Here is a 19,141-nt window from a genome sequence, read left to right on the forward strand (position 1 = left end):
AGTACACTCATAACATTTAATACTCAAAATAACCCTCGGATCCAAAGAGATAACTGAGTCTCCTAAGCATTGAATAAGTTGCCTGAGTCACTAACGCATGAACAGCGGAGCCAGAGTTCGAAACCAGATGCTGTTGCAGTACCCGAGCTCTTCCCCACTGCGCCACCATACTGAAGTCGATATATGAGGAACACCAAACCGACATGAGTTCTTGGCCTTTGAAGAGTTTATTGTTTGCTGGGGGAAACAAAATATGAACCATCATAATTTACCTTGTGAGACCAGATTGGATAAGCCCATGCTAGTTTGAATTGGCCCTTATCAAAGCTTATCAAATACAGTAATTATCTGGTTGAAATGGCCTGTCAGTGTTGGCCATCTTCTCCCCTGATCCCTGAGCATGAGGCCTGTATGACTTCATAATTCATTAACAAGAGCTAAGGATGTCAGATGCCAACTCTTCTCCAGAGATTATCATTTATTTTGGAAAACAGGAAGTAGAAAGAGCACAGTAAAAGCGAAAGAAGATAGTAATACCTAAATCTATTCAAAAGAGAGTAGAAGTTGAGTCAAGGGACACCCAGGGATTCCCAGCAGGATGAATGCATGTGATTAAAATATGAGTTGAGAAATGTCCAAGTGGCGGAAAGCGAAACCAGCCCCCAGTGCATTCAATGGATAATCGGAATAAACGGAGGCTGTGGACATAGCTCCTTGCTAGCTCCAGGAGGCAGTGTTTGGTGCAGGCAATGACTTCGTGCATTCCAGGAAGCCAAGACAAGCCTCTTAGTTTTTGAGGGCTGCCGGTGGGCCTGGAATTTTCACCCCATCGCTGAGGCAGGGTTTCCCCCGCTAGGGTTACGGGGCAGGTGGGCACCCCACACCCAGCACTGGACAGCCGAGATGGACGGCAGACTCGTAGTTACCTCTACTCCCAGCTCGCCAGGCAGGGCCACACAGGGCTGCACTTGGGAACAGAGTGACCCCACAGGGGCTGCCGTGACAGGAGGGTGAGGTGGCCCCCTGGCTCCCGTGGGAGGATGGGATTGGCTGTTTTGAGTAATTCCATGGGCTGGCAGGGAACTGAAACCGGCTCTTCAGAGATAAGCAGGAGCCACAATTGCTGTTTGGTAAGGAGCGTCGTTTGACTAGGGCACCTTAGCTTCAGGAGCAGAGCGAGGCGGGGAACTTGCAGTTAGGCCATTGGAGGTCCCCTGATTTCACTAAGTGTCAAAGCAGCCCCTAACACTGGGCCTTGATTTTAGGCCTCACTGACATTGCATTGCTTTGGTGGCTTCTGTCGACGGCCCTTTGTCTCTACCCCCGACCTGGAGCCCAACAAGCAGGCTCATCCCCGCTGACTGGGGCCAGGGGATATTCTAACTGCAAGGCACACCCAAGCCTTTCCTCTCCGTCTCCCACCGGCAGCCTTTCTGTGACTTTCCAAGAGGAAGAGGAGGAAAGAAAAGAGAATCAGTCCATTTTCCCGCATATGTGTGGCAAATGTTTTGTGGAGTGAGGAGAGACGGAAATGAAAATTAAAACCTTATCTACTGCCACTCCTGGTTCATTCTCCACACAGAGATCAGAGTGTTCTTTAAAAAATCAGATGCGTCAACGGATGAATGGATAAACAAATTGAGGTATGTACATACAATAGAATATTATTCAGCCACCAAAATGAATGAAGTACTGATATGTGCTACCATAAGGATGAACTTTGAAAGCATCCTGCTAAGTAAAGGAAGCCAGGCACAAAAGGTCACATATTGCATGAACACTTTTATATTTTTCCAGAATAGGAAAATCCATAGAGGCAAAAAGTAGATCAGTGGTTGCCAGGAGCTGCAGGGAGGGGAAAATGGGGATAAATTGCTTACTGGAAATGTTTGGGAAGTAGAGGTGGTGGTTGGACAACATGGTGAATGTGCTAAACGCCATTGTATTATTCACTTTAACATGGCTAATTAGAAAAAAGAAATAATCACAAAAGGTCTTATTAAGCTCATGCTTAAAATTCTTCCATGGCTCTCTGTTTTTCTTAGGATATAGGCAAAACTCCTGGCCTTTGCCTACAAGGCTCTAGGTAGTCTCGCCTCTGCGATGCTTTCTCTGCCACAGGGCCTTTGCACATGCTATTACTGCTGCCTAGAACGTTGTTCTCTTCCCCTCCACCTCGTTAACTAGCACTTATCCTTCAGATTGCAGGCAAGATTCCTTCCTCGGGGATGCCTTCTTCGATCTCCCCACACCAGTCACATTCCCCTATTTTAGGCTCTCAGAGCATCATTTACCTTCTTTGTCACAATGTATGCCACAAGTTGCAAGTTTACATTTGCTTGAATTATTTGATTAATCTTCATCTCCTTGAGAGCAGCAACCTTATCCATCGTTGGCACCTGTGAATGCCTCCGTGAATATTTGTTGAATCAATGTGTCAAGGAATGAATCAGTTGGGATTTGGGGGCCTTCTGAGAAAAGGAAGTCAAGGGAAGACTTAAAGAAACATGAACCACACATTATTTTTTTAATTATCAAAACAGTTGCGTTACGACACCTAGCTAGAATGAGGAAGGGTTTACGAAGAGGTCCCCGCTCAAGAGAGAAACGCAAGTCTCTGACCAATTCTATGTGAAATCGGCAAGAAGCAGTGAATATTGTGCAGTTACCGTAACAGAAGAATGATTTTAAGTGCAAGGAAACAGATCCCACAAATGTGACTCTCATTGGGATGCCTTTGGCGATAACATTATTTTACACAGTCGACTAAAAATAAGCATTGAAAGATGGTCCCTGTATTATAGGAAGTGCCAGACATTTTGCACACAGTTGAAGTAACACATCACCCTCTTGCTCGGCGCACCAGTGGGGAAGGTGAAGGAAAACAGTAGGTGGATCCAGTGATAATTTGTTATTCTAAATTCTGACTCCATCTGGGCCCTTGACGAGGTGGTAAAAACACATTAGGAATAAGGCACCAAAGATGAAAGTATAAAGACTTAGAGGCCATCAGAACAGAAACTTCTAGCCGTTACAAAGAATTCTTAGAGTAAATAATTTCCAAGAAGCCGTATCTAATCCAGTTGGCAAAAATATCTCTGAAAAGTAGTAAAAGGGAAAGTCCAATCTGGCCTAATTAACTTGATTCCTGAGTTTAAAGCCAGATAAAATCCTGGGTCCAAAAAAGATTCCTGTGATATTTTACATTAATACAGTAGGAAGCTGCTGAATTTTTAAAAAGTATCAAAACGGTAAGAAATCTTAGAGTATGTATAAAATACTCACAGATCTCTCATCAGTCTCAGTATTGAGCAGTGATCTTTAAACTATTTATTCTTCGAGATGGTTGATTGGGGAATAAATAGCCAACCCCATTGCCAAGGCCACAAAAAAGGAACCCCTACAGCAGGATTCTGGAACAGCACCATCAGCATTCACGCTCTTACCAGTTGATGTATGGGACGGTAAAGGTTTGGGTGCAGGTTGCTTTTTAAGGCACATCCAGGCTGCATCAATTTTGACTGGCTGCCAAGCACACGCTCTAAAGGCATCAAGGTGGTTTTCCCGGGTTCTGACAGCAGTAGTCACCTCCTGCCATGGAGTTGTGATGTGGACAGGACTGTTTCTAGGTAGCTCGCCACGGAGAGCAGGTGGCTCCCGGGGCTGGCCCGGTGATTTCCCTGATTTGATCTGCAGCCCTCCTAGAACTGCCAGATAGAAACCCAAACCCTTGGGGGCCCTGCTCCAGGGGTGCTCCAGGCTCTCCCTATGAACCTCAGGGAAGATAGGAGCTAAGTCTGTGTCCCCGAGAATCAGACTTTCTCTGTCTCAGTTATCTGTTGCTGCATAACAAATGACCCAAAAACTTAGTGGCTTAAGACAACCACGTGGTTGAGCAGGTTGGCCGGGCAGTGGGTCTCTCATCTCTTAGCAGGGTCGGAATCACCTGAAGTATTAATAAGGCAGTTCATGTCCTTTGTCTCCATCTGTCCTCGCGCTATCTCTGTGAGATAGCAGCTTTGGTAACAAGAGCCTGAGGTACAAAGGCTAAAAGATCAAGGGGCACACAACTCCCTAGAGACAGAAGTGAGCCTTAAAGCTCAGTGTCTTGAGTCTCAGGCCAGGCTGAGAGGTTCGGGGCAGTCACTGCTCTCTGACATATATGGGGCTGGAGGACAGGAAGGCACGTTTCCTTTTGGCTGGGACGTTGGCCACAGGCCTTGGAACGTGGGGCTGGAGTTGAAGGTCAGCATGCACCCGAGGGCCAGGCTGCGGTGCCGGCCGCTCCCGGCCTTCAGTACGGGCTCCTGAAGCCGCTGTACTGGCCTTGGCTCTTGGGGAACTCTCTCCGGATCCTCCAGCGGCAGCAGCTGGGCAGGATGGCGAAGTCAGCCACGTCCTGGGAGCCGAAGCGCCAGGCGGCGTAGCAGCGGTAGGCGCAGTGCCGCAGCCGCGCGTTGGTGGCATCCGAGTCCAGCGCCAGCAGGGGCTCCTGGTAGAGCAGGAGGAACTGCAGGGCCTGTCTGGAGAGGACGAGCTGCCTGAACAGGTCCGAGGAGGTGATGCAGGCCCCAGGCTTCTTCCGGCAGCACAGCTCCTCCAGGCACCGGCGGTTCTCGGGGAGCTGCGATGGGAGGCAGTTCCCACACTGGCACCAGCGGGGGCCGTCCCCGGGGCTAGGGCCTGCCTCCCCTCTAAGCGGCTGCATTTCCTCCGGCTGTCCAGGGACCGGAGGCGGGTCGCGGAGAGACAGGGGCAGCTTGGGCAAGTCGGTGAAGTCCAGCGGGGGTCTCTGAAAAAGCCCAGTTTCCAAACTCATCAGCAATGGCAGCCATGAGGTTCTAAACGCTTTACTTTCATTATTAGTTTATAGATTTACATTTAGTATTACATTCATCATAATACTTATTAAACATGTTGTATCAGGACTTGCTAGTGCTTAAGAAGCATGATTCACTTAAGCCTTCTACTAAGCACAGGAGATACGCACTCTCATCTCCATTTTATGACTCGGAAAGTGGATTTCGGAGGGGCCAGGCTTCAACTCAGAGGTCACCTCTTCAGTGAGACCTTTTCCAGACTCCCCCCCACTGACCCCCATCAAAGACACTCTTTTATCATGTCACTGTATTCTACATTCTTTAAAGTACTGATTGGCCATCTAAAATTATTTTATTACCTTACATGTTTACCTGAATCTTCTTCCATGTGGAAGCGGGGAATCCTGCCTGCTTTGTTGACTGCCGAATCCCCGTATCTGGGACCGCGCCTGGGGGAGCGCCCAGCACGAAGCGGACAGCAAATATTTGTTGACTCAATCTCCACTCTCTTTTCTTACCAGACTACCTCTGCTGGCATATGTGACTGTCGTCCTCAAGAGAAGTTGCTATAATTGCAGTCCTTTGTGTTTACTCTTGTACACCAATGCTCACTGCAGCATTATTCATAATAGGCAAAAGGTGGAAACAACCCAAATGTCCCTCAATTGATGAATGGATAAACAAAAAGTGGTATGGATATACAATGGAATATTATTCAGCCATAAAAAGGAATGAAGTGCTGGTTCTTGCTACAACATGTGTGAACCTTGAAAACACGATGCTGAGTAAAAGAAACCAGACACAAAAGGCTGCAGAGTCTGTGATTCCAGAAGAGGTAAATCCACAGACAGAAAGCAGACTAGTGACTGCCAGAAGCTGGGGAACGGGGAAAGGAGGAAGTGGCTGCTGAATATTTACAGGATTTCCTTTTGGAATGATGAAAATGTTCTGGAACTAGATAGTGATGATGGTTGTGCAATACTGGGAATGTGCTGTCACTGACTTATAACTTTAAAATGTTTAAAATGATAATTTTATGTATATATATTTTACCACAATAGAAACAAAATGACAACAACAACAAAAATAACTCACTTTATACCCAAACCTGACAAGGACATTACCAAGAATGGAAAAATTCCTTTCTCTCTCAAGAAGAGATGTAAAAATCCTAAATGAAATATTAGAGATTTGAATCCAGCAATAAATACAAAGAAAAATTCATTCAAATTGAGTTTAGCCCAGGAGTGCAAGACTGGCTAAAATTTGATAACCAATCAATGGAGTTCACTACTTAATAGAAAAAAATTTGTTAAGGAGAAAACTCATGGTCATTTCAAAAGGAGCAGAAAGAAATATTATTTCAAAATTTGAATATCTGTTCAAGATAAAAATTCTTAGCGAACTAGAAACAGAGGAAGACTTTCTTAATTGAATAGAACATTCTATAAAAGCCTACAGCAAATAATATATGCATAGTAAAATATAAAAAGATTTCTCCCTGAGATGGGAAGTGAGCCAAAGATGCCCACTATCACTGCATCTTTTCAGTATTGTACTAGAGGTTCTAGCCAGGATAATAAGGCAAGGGAAAAAAAAGACATAAGAATTAGAAGAAAGAAATAATATTGTCATTATTCATAGATGATATCATTGTATACAAAGAAAATTCAAAGGAATCTAAAAACTTTATAAATAAGTGAATTTAGCAAAGTTGCTGGACATGAGGTCAATATTTAAAGATCCATTGTGGGGAGCAGATATGGCTCGAGCAGTTGAGTGCCTGCTTACCACATGAGTGGTCCCAGGTTTGGTCCCCGGTGCCTCTTAGACAGAAGAAAACGAACAACAAGCCAACAGGGGAGGGAGCCAATTCAGGGGAGCCGATGTGGCTCAGTGGTTGAGCGCCGGCTTCTCACATACAAGGTCCTGGGCTCAATCCCTGGCCCCAGTACCACAAAAATAAAGAAATAAATAAAATCTATTGCGTTTATATGTATTAACAACAAAAATAAAATAAAATTAAAATTAAAACTTTTCTATCATATAAAGAACAGACTTATAGTGATAAGTGTAGCATAAGATGTCCAAGATCTTTAGAGTGAAAATTACTGAACATTCTTGAGAGAAATGAAAGAAATCCTAAGTAAATGAGGAATATACCATGTTCATGGATTTGAAGACTCATACTGTCAGGATGTAACTTCTCAAATTGCCAATATAGTTGGACCTCAGCAGGGTTTTTTTATTGGTAGAAATTAATGTGATTCTAATATTTACATGGAAATACAAACAATCAGGAATAGCCAAGGCAAACTTGCAGAAGAAGAACTTAGATCATTAGATATCAAGTCAGTATGGTATTGTCAGAAGAATATACAAATAGACCAATGGAAAAGAGTCCAGAAACATATATAAATGATTACATGACACTAAAGTGTGCTGATTGGATAGCCACATGGAAAAAAGGAATCTTGGCCTCTACCTCACCCCATGTACAAAAAATCAGTTCCAGAGAGATTGTTGATCTAAATTTGAAAGGTCAAACTATAGAGCTTCTAGAAAAAGCAACAGAGAATACCTTCATGATCAAAGAGTAGAGGAAGATTTCTTAAACAGGGCATGAAAAGCATTGACCATAAAGGAAAAAAAAAAAAAAGATAAACTGGTCTATAAGAGGTAAGCCACAGAGGGAGAGAAATATTTGTAATATACATATCCAACAAAGAGCTTATATTCAGAGAATGCCTATAAATCAATATGATTTTTTTTTCTAATAGAAAAAAAATAGGCAAAAGACTTGAATGAGCACCTCACAAAAGAGACTATGCAAATGGCCAATAAACAAATGAAAAGAGATTTGAGCTCACTAGGTTAATGCAAATTAAAACTGCCATAGGATACCACTATATCCCTCCCCAAATTGCTAAATTTAAAAAGACAGAAAATACTCAGTGTTGGTGAGGGTGTGCAACCAGAACTGCTGTGGGGAGTGTGAAGTAGTGCAACCACCGTGGAGAAATGTTTGGCCATATCTACTAAGGCGGAGCCTTGTGACTCGGCAATTCCGCTCTTAGGTAATTACCCAGCAGAGCACATCTATAAGCTTACCACAAGCCATGTATCATAATATTCATTATTGGTATTTAGCACCAAAATGAACACTATCCAAATGTCCATCGACAATACAATGGATAAATACACTGTATGTTTACAAAATGTACAGTATATAACAGAGAATGAACTATGGCTTTATGCAACGTCATGGATGACTCTTACAGATATAATGTTCAGGGAAAGAAGCCAGATACTCAACAGATTATATACTGTATGATAATTTTCCCCCTAATTTTATGACATCCAGAAAGAGGTAAACTAATCTTTGAAGACAGGGTGATTGTTTCTTTTTAAGGATGATAGTAACTGGCTAGTAATATTCAATTTTTCAACACGAGTGTGTTCACTTTGTTAAAAGCCATCAATTGGGTGTGGATGTGGCTCAGTGGTTGAACACCTGCCTCCCACATACGAGGTCCTGGGTTCAATCCCCAGTACCTCCTTAAAAAAAACCAAAACCATCAATTACGATTTTTATACATTTCTAACTGTATTTATACTTTAATAGTAAGTTTTCTTTGAGGAAAAAAAAAAAAGATAATGCTTTAACTTACTGGGACTTCTTTGCCCTTGACATCTTGTAGACTTTTCCCAAGCAGCTGCTGGTCCACCATTCTAATATGGGGCTCATCCACAAAGGACACATACTTTAATGTCTAGAAAAGAAGTTTAAAAACTTTACCCATTTTAGTATGGAATTTTCGAGGCTTGTATTACTGAACATATCTAAAGACAACTGCTATCCCCATTTACCAAATGATAAACTCTCCTTTAACCAAACTAATAATTCTCACCAACCAAGAATGCATGAAATCAGAAAGGAACTCCTTGTACCTTAACAGGAGAGCAGAGTGTCCACAGCTTATAGCCTATATTTTTCAGGTCTCCCCAGGCACTATGTAAATTTCTTATAAGTTACATGTACATATATAATCAGTTACCTTCGACTGATTATCTCCACAAAGTTATATGGTGGCATCTTAAGTTATTTATACTTTCATTAAATTTCACCCCAGGGCCATGAAGTCATGATCATTTTTAGCTGCAAAAATGAGCTTTTATTTCAACTTGTAAATACATGCACAATGGACAATGAGTCATGCATTCAGCTGCTGGAAAAGGGAGGACAGTAATGTTCTAGGATGAGGGAAAGACAAAGAAATCCTCTTTGTTCTTTCTGAGCACCAGGGATTTCTCTGGGAGAATTCATGGAGTCAGTTGCCAAGGACTTGCTTAGTAAAGCCCTATGAGGCCTATTTTTTCCTAAATTAATCAAATCAAAACAATGTAGGTGAGGCCAAAATTCCCTTTGACTGTTCTAGTCTCCTTCCCAGAAGCAACTACTGTTACCACTTTTGTTTGTGTCCAGTACCTTTTTGCACAAACACACAATGTATGTAAAAATTTATAGAGGGGAACAGATGTGGCTCAAGCAGTTGAGCGCCCACCTCCCACATGGAAGGTCCTGGGTTTGGTTCCCAGTACTTCCTAAGGAAGACACACAAACAACGAGCAGACAATGAGCAGACAACGAGCAAAAACAAACAAGTAGGGAGTGGATGCGGCTTAAGCATCCGCTCTTCCTGCTTTTCACATGAGAGGTCCTGGGTTTGGTTCCCTGTGCCTCCTAAAGAAAAAGCAGGCAATGAGCAGGCAACGACCAAAAAAACAAAACAAAACCCACCAAAACAATGAGCAGACAACAAGAAAAACAACGAGCAAACAGATGAGGGAGCGATCTGGGTGGGGGGGTGGATAACATATGAGCACACTCGAAATTCATGTCTACTCAGCACCTCTGAGTGTGACATCATTTGGAAGTTGGGTCTTTGCAGGTGTAACTAAGTTGAAAAGGGGTCAGGCTGGATTAGAGTGGGCCCTAAATCCAATGACGGGTGTCCTTCGAAGAGGGAGATGTGGACAGAGAAGCGCAGGCCAGAGGGAAGACGGCCTGGGGAGGACAGCGGAGGCTGGAGGGACGCTGCCACCAGCCTCGAGCAAGGCCGGGAGTCCCCGGGGGCGCGTGGCCCTTCTGAGGCCTTGATTTCAGGCTTTGGGCGCCAGAACGCTGCGGGCATACATTTCTGTTGTTTTAGGCTCCCAGGTTGGGGTCCTTCGTTTCGGCAGCCCTGCGGGACCCCAGTGTTGTACTACACATACGTTCTAGGGTTTGCTTTTTCCTCTTAAAACATATCTGGGATGCCCGCCCCTGCCAGCATCTGTAGCACTGGAGTCTCAGCGCTGCCGCTACTAGCTGAATGCCTTGGGGAAATGACTTAACCTCTCTGTGCCTCCACTTCCTCACCCCTAACAGTGGAGACAACAAGAGCACCAGCTATCGGGCTGTTGGGAAGACTCAGTGGGTGAATATCTGTAAGGCACTTAGAAGCCTGCCTGGCACATAGTCGTGCGATAGTGATGTTTGCTATTATTGTTTTCTGCCTCATTCTTTTTTACTGATGCCTGATGTTCCTTATCAGGGATTTACTATAGTTCATTTCACCCTTGGCCTGCTGGCAGGCACTGGGGTAGATGCTATTTCTTCACCGGTACAGACAGTGCCAAGTGTGCCACTTGGACACTCGTGTGAGTGTGTCTAGAGCAGGTGCAAAATGTAGAAATCCCAGGCTGGAAGGCGTTCCTGTTTAAATGTCACCCAATACAACCAACTTTTCAACTGTCTGAAAAAATGGACAAGTTCTGGCGTATAAAATTTGTCTTCCTTCTAGCTTGCCTTTCCATTTTCATTTCTATGCTTCCCTAAAGCCAAGTCCTGAGACTGACCAGATGGGATTAAACCTGTGCTCTTCTGAGCGCGCCCATTTCCGAGAGCTCTAAGGGGTCTCGGCTGTCGCCTCCTCTAAACAGCCTCCAGACCCCGCGCCGCGGCCCTCACCGGCTTGGGCTCCACGATGGACTCGCACTTCTTCCTGTAGTAGTACTCGTTGACCGCGCAGGGCTGGCAGCACTTGCAACAGGGATACACGCAGGACCGGCACCAACCGCTCGAGTAAGTGTTGATGAGAAAGTCAATGAACACAGTGGCCTGGGGAAGACCCGGACAGGGGCAGTGTTAGGAAACTTCTTCTTGCCAGGTCATTTCGATAACCTTTGGGACAGAGATTCCCTTACCAATCCAAAGTAGGAGAGGGTTGAACCGATGTACACGACCAACTGGATAATGTCAAATTTTCCTCCCTGAAAACAAAGGGGGGAAGATTAGCATTGGAATTCAGAGCCAGGCTCTTCTGCTCTCACGTGCACCTGTCAGTTCCAGCAGGGGCCGGGGGGGGGGGGGCGGGGTGGCAGGCTAGTGCGTTTGCTCTGACAGCAGCAGCCGATGTGTTCACTGCACCAGGGGGCAGGAAGTCACAGACAGATGGCAGGGGCTGAAAACACGACTTTTACCTCTGCTCTCTAGGTTGTGCTTGGACCCGTGAATGTTTTAGCCAAAGAAGCATTGGGACCCACAGGTCTGAGGGGAGAACCATAGAAGGGCTGTTGTTTTCTCACTGAGGGTGAGGGTTTCAGATGAGCTTTCCCTGGAAGTGGTTTGAGATTATTTCGGGAGCAGGGAGAGAGCAGAGCATGTCTGCACCCCGTTTGCTGGGTGTCCTTGTGGTTTTTATTCCCGATGCTCTTTCCATGCTCTCAGCTGTAGCTCACTGGCGGTCATGCTGCTTATTGCCATATGCTGTTGGGCAAGGTGGGGCACGCAGGTGTTCCTTTGGCATGCCTGGCATCCCCTCCCTCTTTCTCCTGGAGGTAGCACCCCAGTGTTCCTTTGGAGAAGCATTTCTGTCCTTGAGTCGTGGGTCTGGGGTGGTGGGGTGAGCCCCTGGCTCAGAGCTGCTCCAAGACTAGCCACTGAGAGGATGGCATACCCTGATCACAGGGGTCAGTTCATCAGGGGGCACGGAGCCCAAATTGGACCAGTCAGAGCCAATGGCATCAGCCTGAGATCTTTGCTAAAATTTGGCAAACAGGGAGCTCTCTTTTCATGGAGATTCCTAAACGTGTAAGGTATAAAGAGCTGCCTGACCCATCACATAGAGACAGGCAGCCTGAGGATGATGCTGAAACAGAGAAGAACAGATATAAGAGCTGGAGGGAGGCAGATTTCTGGTAACATATTTGAATGCCTGGATCCAGCCATTCCTGAAGCCTGCCTTACCCCTGGCCTTTGCAGTATTATGAACCAAAATATATTTTAAAAGCCCTCTTCCTCCCCTCCCCAAGCCAATTTGAGTTGGACTCTGTTACTTATAAACTATTTCACAGAGGGATTTATTTCTCCTTTTTCTGTTTCTTAACATCAGTCTTCTGAAAGTTGAATAACAGATTTTTTTCCCAACTCCACTCTTTATATTCATTTTCATCAGATGGCTTGTTCATGGACAGAAGCAGCCCAAGCACAGTTGTTCTTTCTTATTCTACATGTGAAATGCCCAGTGCCAGATAATCGCTATGACCCAAACTGCTTACGCTGTGGAGTTACTGTGACCACCAGGACACAGCAGCAGGGATGGAGGGACTGGGGAGTAGAAACTTACAGTGCCGAAAACCAGGATGTCAAAACGGATCCCAAAGACTTTTATCAGAGTCCGTTTTTCAATGTTCATTTCCTTGTAGTACTTGGCATATCTGTAGGAGGAAAAGGACCCATGTTTATAAAAACTTATGTGAAACGACTGGTATTGTATGAAAAGAAAACTCAAAATGGTAGCTGCTGTAGTCTTCCTTGTCTGTTTTCTAGCTTGGCTATGGTTGGCTGGTGAAAGAACACAATCCTAACCCATAAATTGCTCCCCTGGAGCCAAAGGGCCATGACCTCACGGCACCCTCTTTTCTGTTCTATCATCATAAAGTCATGGAGAATCTGCTTTTATTTTCAGGTTAAAATGAAATTTTTAACCTATACTGTATTAACAAGCAGGGAAATTTTCAAAATCTTCCAGCAACCTGAGTATGTCTTAAGGGAAAAATAGGTTTGACTTCTAGAAGGAAGGGTGGAGGTGGTGTGGTGGTGCAACTTACCTACTAGTTACTGGCTTGGGGACAGGTGCACCTCAGCAGGTCACCCCAAATATGCAACTCTCAGCAGTGCTATGTCAGGTCAAGTGGCGTGCTTGTCATGAATAATTAGGGAGGCTTAAACCACATGCCTCCCAAATCTTTTAAATCCGTTCCTCCCTCTCACCACCTTTTGGAGGTTGTTTTTAGATAAGGGTATATATTTCTTTCTGAGCTATTAATTCACAGTCTATTTACAGGTGTGTGGAGAGAAGAAGACAGATGCTGTGCCAAAATATAGTAAGGAACATCTGAAACTAATTTTTTTTGAGCTCCTGAAATCTGACGTTGAGATCCTTTACATATTCTCAGGTCCTTTAGTACCTGCTTCCGGTCAGAAAAGCTTCAATTTCTTTGCATTAGATTGTTCTCATTCCAAGACAGTGCTTTCTTCTGCTGCTCTCTTGCCTTCTTTGTTTTTTAATGACAGAGTGACGGTGGATCACTGCTCCATGCCACAGGGTTTGTGTTCTCTCTCTGTCTATGCCTGGGACCGTCAACCTTGTACTTGAGTTTCTGCTTGAAGGGTCTTGTTTCAGTGGTTCTTAAACTGAGGGGAAGTATCACTTTGGGAGTATCTTAAGAATGCAGATTCCTGGGCCCTGCCCCAACGGGTGGTTTCAGAACATCTGGAATGTTTCTACAAGTCTGTATTTATAGCAAAGGTACCAGTGGTTCTGATGTGGGGGTCCAGTGGGCCACACTTTCAGAGACGCTGGAGGAGGATGCTCTCACCACACACACCCATTCCGCGCCATGTGAAGGCCTGGCAGTTTCCGTGCAGTCTGGCCCATTTCACCCATGTTGTAAATACAGAGTCATGTGTTCACTGAATAAGGACATTTTGCATTAGCTCTTTTGGGGAAGGCCAGAATTCTGTAATGTGATCCACTTCTTCAAACTTCCTATGTTTTAGAAAGTTATGTTTTCTCATATTCTTTATGTATTAGTGAGTGTCCTTCAAAAATTTATGTCCACCTGAGACCTCTGATTGTGACCTTATTTGGAACTAATTACAGGTGTAATTAGTTAAATTAAGATGAGGTCAGACGAGAGTAGGGTGGGCCCTAAATCCAGTGATTGGTGTCCTTATAAGAAGGTCATGTGAAGACATAGGGACAGACAGACATGGGAGAAGTCCATGTGAAGAAAGAGATGGACAGACATGACACAGGGGAGAAGGCCATGTGAAGACATATGGACAGACAGACACAAGGGAGGCCATGTGAAGATAGAGAGACAGACACGGGAGAAGGCCATGTGAAGACAGAGACAGATAGACAGACATGGGAGAAGGTCATGTGAAGATAGAGAGATGGACAGACAGACACAGGGGAGAAGGCCATGTGAAGAAAGAGGGACAGACAGACACAGGGGAGAAGACCATGTGAAGACAGAGAGACAGACAGACACAGGGGAGAAGGCCGTGTGAAGACACAGGGACAGACAGACACAGGGGAGAAGGCTGTGTGAAGACAGAGAGACAGACAGACACAGGGGAGAAGGCTGTGTGAAGACACAGGGACAGACAGACACAGGGGAGAAGGCTGTGTGAAGACAGAGAGACAGACACAGGGGAGAAGGCTGTGTGAAGACAGAGAGACAGACAGACACAGGGGAGAAGATTGTGTGAAGATAGAGACAGACAGACACAGGAGAGAAGGCCACGTGAAGGCACAAGGACAGACAGACACGGGAGAAGTCCATGTGAAGACAGAGGGACAAACAGACACAGGGAGAAGGTCATGGAAGACACAAGGACGGACAGATAGACACAGGGGAGAAGGTCGCGTGAAGACACAAGGACAGACAGACACAGAGGAGAAGGCCATGTGAAGACAGAGGGACAAACAGATTTGGGGAGAAGGCCATGGAAGACACAGGGACAGACAGACAGACACAGGGGAGAAGGCTGCGTGAAGACACAAGGACAGACAGACACGGGAGAAGGCCATGTGAAGACAGAGGGACAAACAGACATGGGGAGAAGGCCATGGAAGACACAGGGACAGACAGACAGACACAGGGGAGAAGACCACATGAAGACCGGAGTGCCAAGGATGGCCAGCACCGCCAGAAGCTGGAGAGGCCAGGAGCCTGCCCGGAGCCCGTGGCGGAGCAGAGCCTGCGCACGCCTGGTTTTGGACTTGCAGCCTCCAGAGCTGTGAGAGACGAAATTTCTGTTTGAAGCCCCTCAGTTTGTGGCACTTTGTTACAGCAGCCCTGGTCCTATAGGACCTCTAATTTCCCTCTTAATGATATTTTCTATGTGGCAATTTGAAAATAACTTTGTCTGCTTAGTTACCCATCAGATATGGGGACATTTCATTTTTGGCCAAAGATTTCTTCTGGTGCTTGTTTCAGACAACAAAAACTCTAACACTTTGTCCTAAAGGAATATTAACATCATACCCATCTCAGTTCTTCAGAAGCTCGGATCTCTCCAGGAGCTTATGTTCTTAGGCTTAGCTCGGCAGCTCAAAGGACAATTACTAACCTCTGGTTGCCCTCTTGCCTGTGCTGCTAAAAATGAAAGAGCCTGGGAGGGCAGGCAGGGGACTGCTGATCCTGTGCTCTCTTCTTGTTAACAGCCATAAGGCTATTCAGCAGAGCAGCAAGGGATGCTCAAAACATTACCTAAACCAGGAGCTTATTTCAGGGCCCTGGATGAAAATTCCATAAGCCTTTTGTGTCTTCATCTCAGCCAGCCTTGAAGGCGAGAGTTTCAAACTCAGATGCTGACAGGGGCCAGGGAGATAATGGAAATGAGTGATGCAGGCCAGGTAGAAGGCAATAAGGAGTGGTGGGGACGGTGGCAAACCAAAGAATGCATGTCCTTTCTAAAGGGAGCCACTGATACTCAGGTCTAGAAAACTGATTTCATGTGGGATTTTGGGCCCAGGTTGTCAAATAATTTAATTTTTCCAGAAAAGCAGTAAGTCCAGAATTTTATGTACAATATCTCAACTTTTAGAACATTGTGCAGGCCCAAAACATAAACAAAAAATAAAAAACATATTAGAGTGTGATCTACCAGCTTATGAAGCTGTTTTAGGTAAAACCTAAATAGACCCATTTTTTTGCTTAAGCAGTGTTCTCCAAAAGTAGAAGTGTTGGGAAGAAGGGAGGGTGTAGCCGTTTGATACAAGAGATGAATTCCAAAAAGAAATACTGGATTATGCTTGTAACCTGATCTGTACTTGGGCATGATTGAGTTATGATTAGGGCGTTGAGTCCCCGTCTCTTGGTGGGAGGGGACTTACAGATAGAAGGCATAGGGAAGAACAGAGTTGGGGGCTTTTAATGTTGGAGTTTTGATGTTGGAGTTTGATGCTGAAGACTTAATCCTGGAGCTCTGGGAAGTCAGCATGCAGAGGAAAGAGAAGCCAGCCCCAGGAAGAAAGGAACCTTGAACCCGGAGAAAAGCAAACCCAGGAACGTAGGAACCCAGGAAGCCTGAACCCTCGCAGATGTCGGCAGTCGTCTTGCTCCAAACAGACTTTGGTGAGGGAAGTAACTTAGGCTTTCTGGCCTGGTATCTGTAAGCTCCTACCCCAGATAAATACCCTTTATAACGCCCAGCAGATTTCTGGTATTTTGCATCAACACCCCTTTGGCTGACTAATACAGAGGGTGCGTGTGTGTGTTGCGTATGTGCACATGCAGAGATTAAATCGATGCCTTATTTTATTCCTTCCCCCAGGAAACTGGCAAGCTGACTGTGGAGACCAAATGTAGTGAGGTTAGGAAACACCTGAAAAGAAAACGTTTGGGATGAGATCTAGTATAGCCCTGTGCTTCCCAAACTTTAATGTGCACGCACATCTCTCAGGGATCTTGGTGAAACGCAGACTTTGGTTCAGCGAGTCTGGGTGGGGCCTGAGGCGCTGCACTTCCAACTGGCTCCCGGGTGAAGCTGATGCTGCTGGTTTGCTTAGTGAGGGTCTAGACCTGGAACCTTGCAGGAGGCAGCAGGATCCCCAGGGGATCCGTGAACACCCAGATGCTCCATCTTCAGAACATCCGGTTCTGTAGGTCTAGAGGGGGGCCCGGGAATCTGCATTCCTAACAAGTTCCCATGCGACACTGGTTTTGGGAGCTGGGCCGGGAGAACCGCTATTCTAGACCATAAGGACTAAAGGGACGTCAAGAAATTAAAACATTGGGAAACGGACTCTGGCCCAGTGGTTAGGGCGTCCGTCTACCATATGGGAGGTCCGCGGTTCAAACCCCGGGCCTCCTTGACCCGTGTGGAGCTGGCCATGCACAGCGCTGATGTGCGCAAGGAGTGCCATGCCACGCAAGGGTGTCCCCCGCGTGGGGGAGCCCCACGCGCAAGGAGTGCGCCCGTGAGGAAAGCCGCCCAGCGTGAAAAGAAAGAGCAGCCTGCCCAGGAATGGCGCCGCCCACACTTCCCGTGCCGCTGACGACAACAGAAGCGGACAAAGAAACAAGACGCAGCAAACAGACACCAAGAACAGACAACCAGGGGAGGGGGGGAAATTAAATAAATAAATAAATCTTTAAAAAAAAAAAAAAAAAGAAATTAAAACATTTTCCCTATTAATTCCTGTTGGAAACTGAGGCTTAGTGGTCCTGCAAAGAGAGACATGCTGTTTCCATGGCTACGCTTGCAACCTAAGGAATGCGGTAATTAAGAGTTCCCAGCAAACAGGATGAAGCTGTTAAAGACTGAAAAGAAAAGATGAGCAGATACACTTTGTAGTTCGATAGAACACTTAGACTTTGTAACTTAAGAGATTTTGAGTTCCTCAGATCATGGGTAATAGTTAACTGCATGCTTGTTGTCATGTAGACTGGGGTATATAGAGAGCCCCTTGTAAACAACAAAGTTGTCTGAGGAGTCTCTACTCGCAGACCGCCTGATCCCAGCTCGCTCTCTTTCTTTCTCTTTGTTTCATTCTCCTTTTTCTCTTTCTTTCATTCCCAATACCCTTCAGGCCCAAATCACCAACAAATTCCCATTACACAGGCTCCTGTCTGTGCCATTTCTCTTCTTGGTGGGAAAGCACAATTCTTAGAGAATCAAAAGATGCCTGCAGAGGTCTTACCCCCACTCGGAGAGACCTTCTGCCATGCTCTACCAGACCACCTTGTTGGACTTTCTTCATAGCCTTTATCATCTGAAGTGGTTTTGTTGGATTTGGTTTTTGTTGTTTTTTTTCCTACTGAAATATAATCTCTTGAGGTACAAGGCACAGATGTTAAGGGTTCAGGTTAATGAGTTTTAACAACTGAATAATGAATACACTGTGTATTCACCCCTACAAAGATCTAGAACATTCCATTTCCCCCAGAAAACTCTCTTGTGCCCCTTTCTAGAAAACTCTTACTCAGCCCCCATCCCCCAGCCCAGCCACCACTGTTCTGTTTTCAATTATATGTTTTGCCTGTTCTTAAACTAGATGTAAATGGCATCAAACAGTATGTTCTCATTTAGTTCTGGCTTCTTTCACTGAACACAATGTTGGTGGGATTCATCTATGTTGTGTGTTTCAGATGTTTGTTTCTTTCTCTTTATACTATGTAGTATTCTATTGTAGAAATATCCCACAATTTATTAATCCACTCATCTTTTGTTGAACATTTGGATTGTTTCCAGCTGTGAGCTATTGTGAATAAGGCTGCTATAAGCATATGCGGACATATGTTTTCATTTCTCTTGGATAAATACCTAGGAATGGAATTGCTGGGTTATACGGTAAGTATATGTTTGACTTTATGAGAAACTGCCAACTCATTTGTCAACATGCTTGTACCATTTTATGTTCCCACCAGGAAAGCAGGGGAGTTCCAGTTGCTTCTCCTTGCCAAAATCTGGAATGGTTAGTCTCTTTTTAATTTTAGCCATTCTGATTGGTATGTGGTTGCATCTCATTTTTCCTCTTTTTCTCTCATTTAGTTTAAATTTGCATCTCCCTGATGACTAATAATGTTGAGTTGTTGGAATTTTTTAAATTTACTTATATTTTTCCCATTTACTCCTTCCATGATAAAAGTTCCATGAAAGTAGTGACCTGGACTATATTGTTTGCCAAATATATACCCATTGGCACAATACATTTTTTTTCTTCAATATATATTTGAGAAATGAGGAAATAAGGAATGTT

The 19,141-nt window shown here is 45.0% G+C and overlaps 1 protein-coding gene across 1 annotated transcript in view; it reads right to left on the bottom strand.

The window, feature by feature from the left end:
• Positions 1-211: 211 nt before the first annotated feature.
• Positions 212-19,141, bottom strand: part of P2RX7 (purinergic receptor P2X 7) — a 57,137-nt gene continuing 38,207 nt past the window's right edge. Inside the window, exons 9-13 of the mRNA XM_004475480.5 lie at positions 12,491-12,581; positions 11,070-11,135; positions 10,834-10,983; positions 8,492-8,593; positions 212-4,792 (exon numbers count right to left, since the gene is read on the bottom strand). Of these exons, the coding sequence (XP_004475537.2) occupies positions 4,295-4,792; positions 8,492-8,593; positions 10,834-10,983; positions 11,070-11,135; positions 12,491-12,581 (907 nt within the window). The 3' untranslated portion in view covers positions 212-4,294. The remainder of the gene's footprint in view (positions 4,793-8,491; positions 8,594-10,833; positions 10,984-11,069; positions 11,136-12,490; positions 12,582-19,141) is intronic.

This window comes from Dasypus novemcinctus, chromosome 19 (assembly GCF_030445035.2).
Source record: "Dasypus novemcinctus isolate mDasNov1 chromosome 19, mDasNov1.1.hap2, whole genome shotgun sequence".
NCBI classification, from domain to species: domain Eukaryota; kingdom Metazoa; phylum Chordata; class Mammalia; order Cingulata; family Dasypodidae; genus Dasypus; species Dasypus novemcinctus.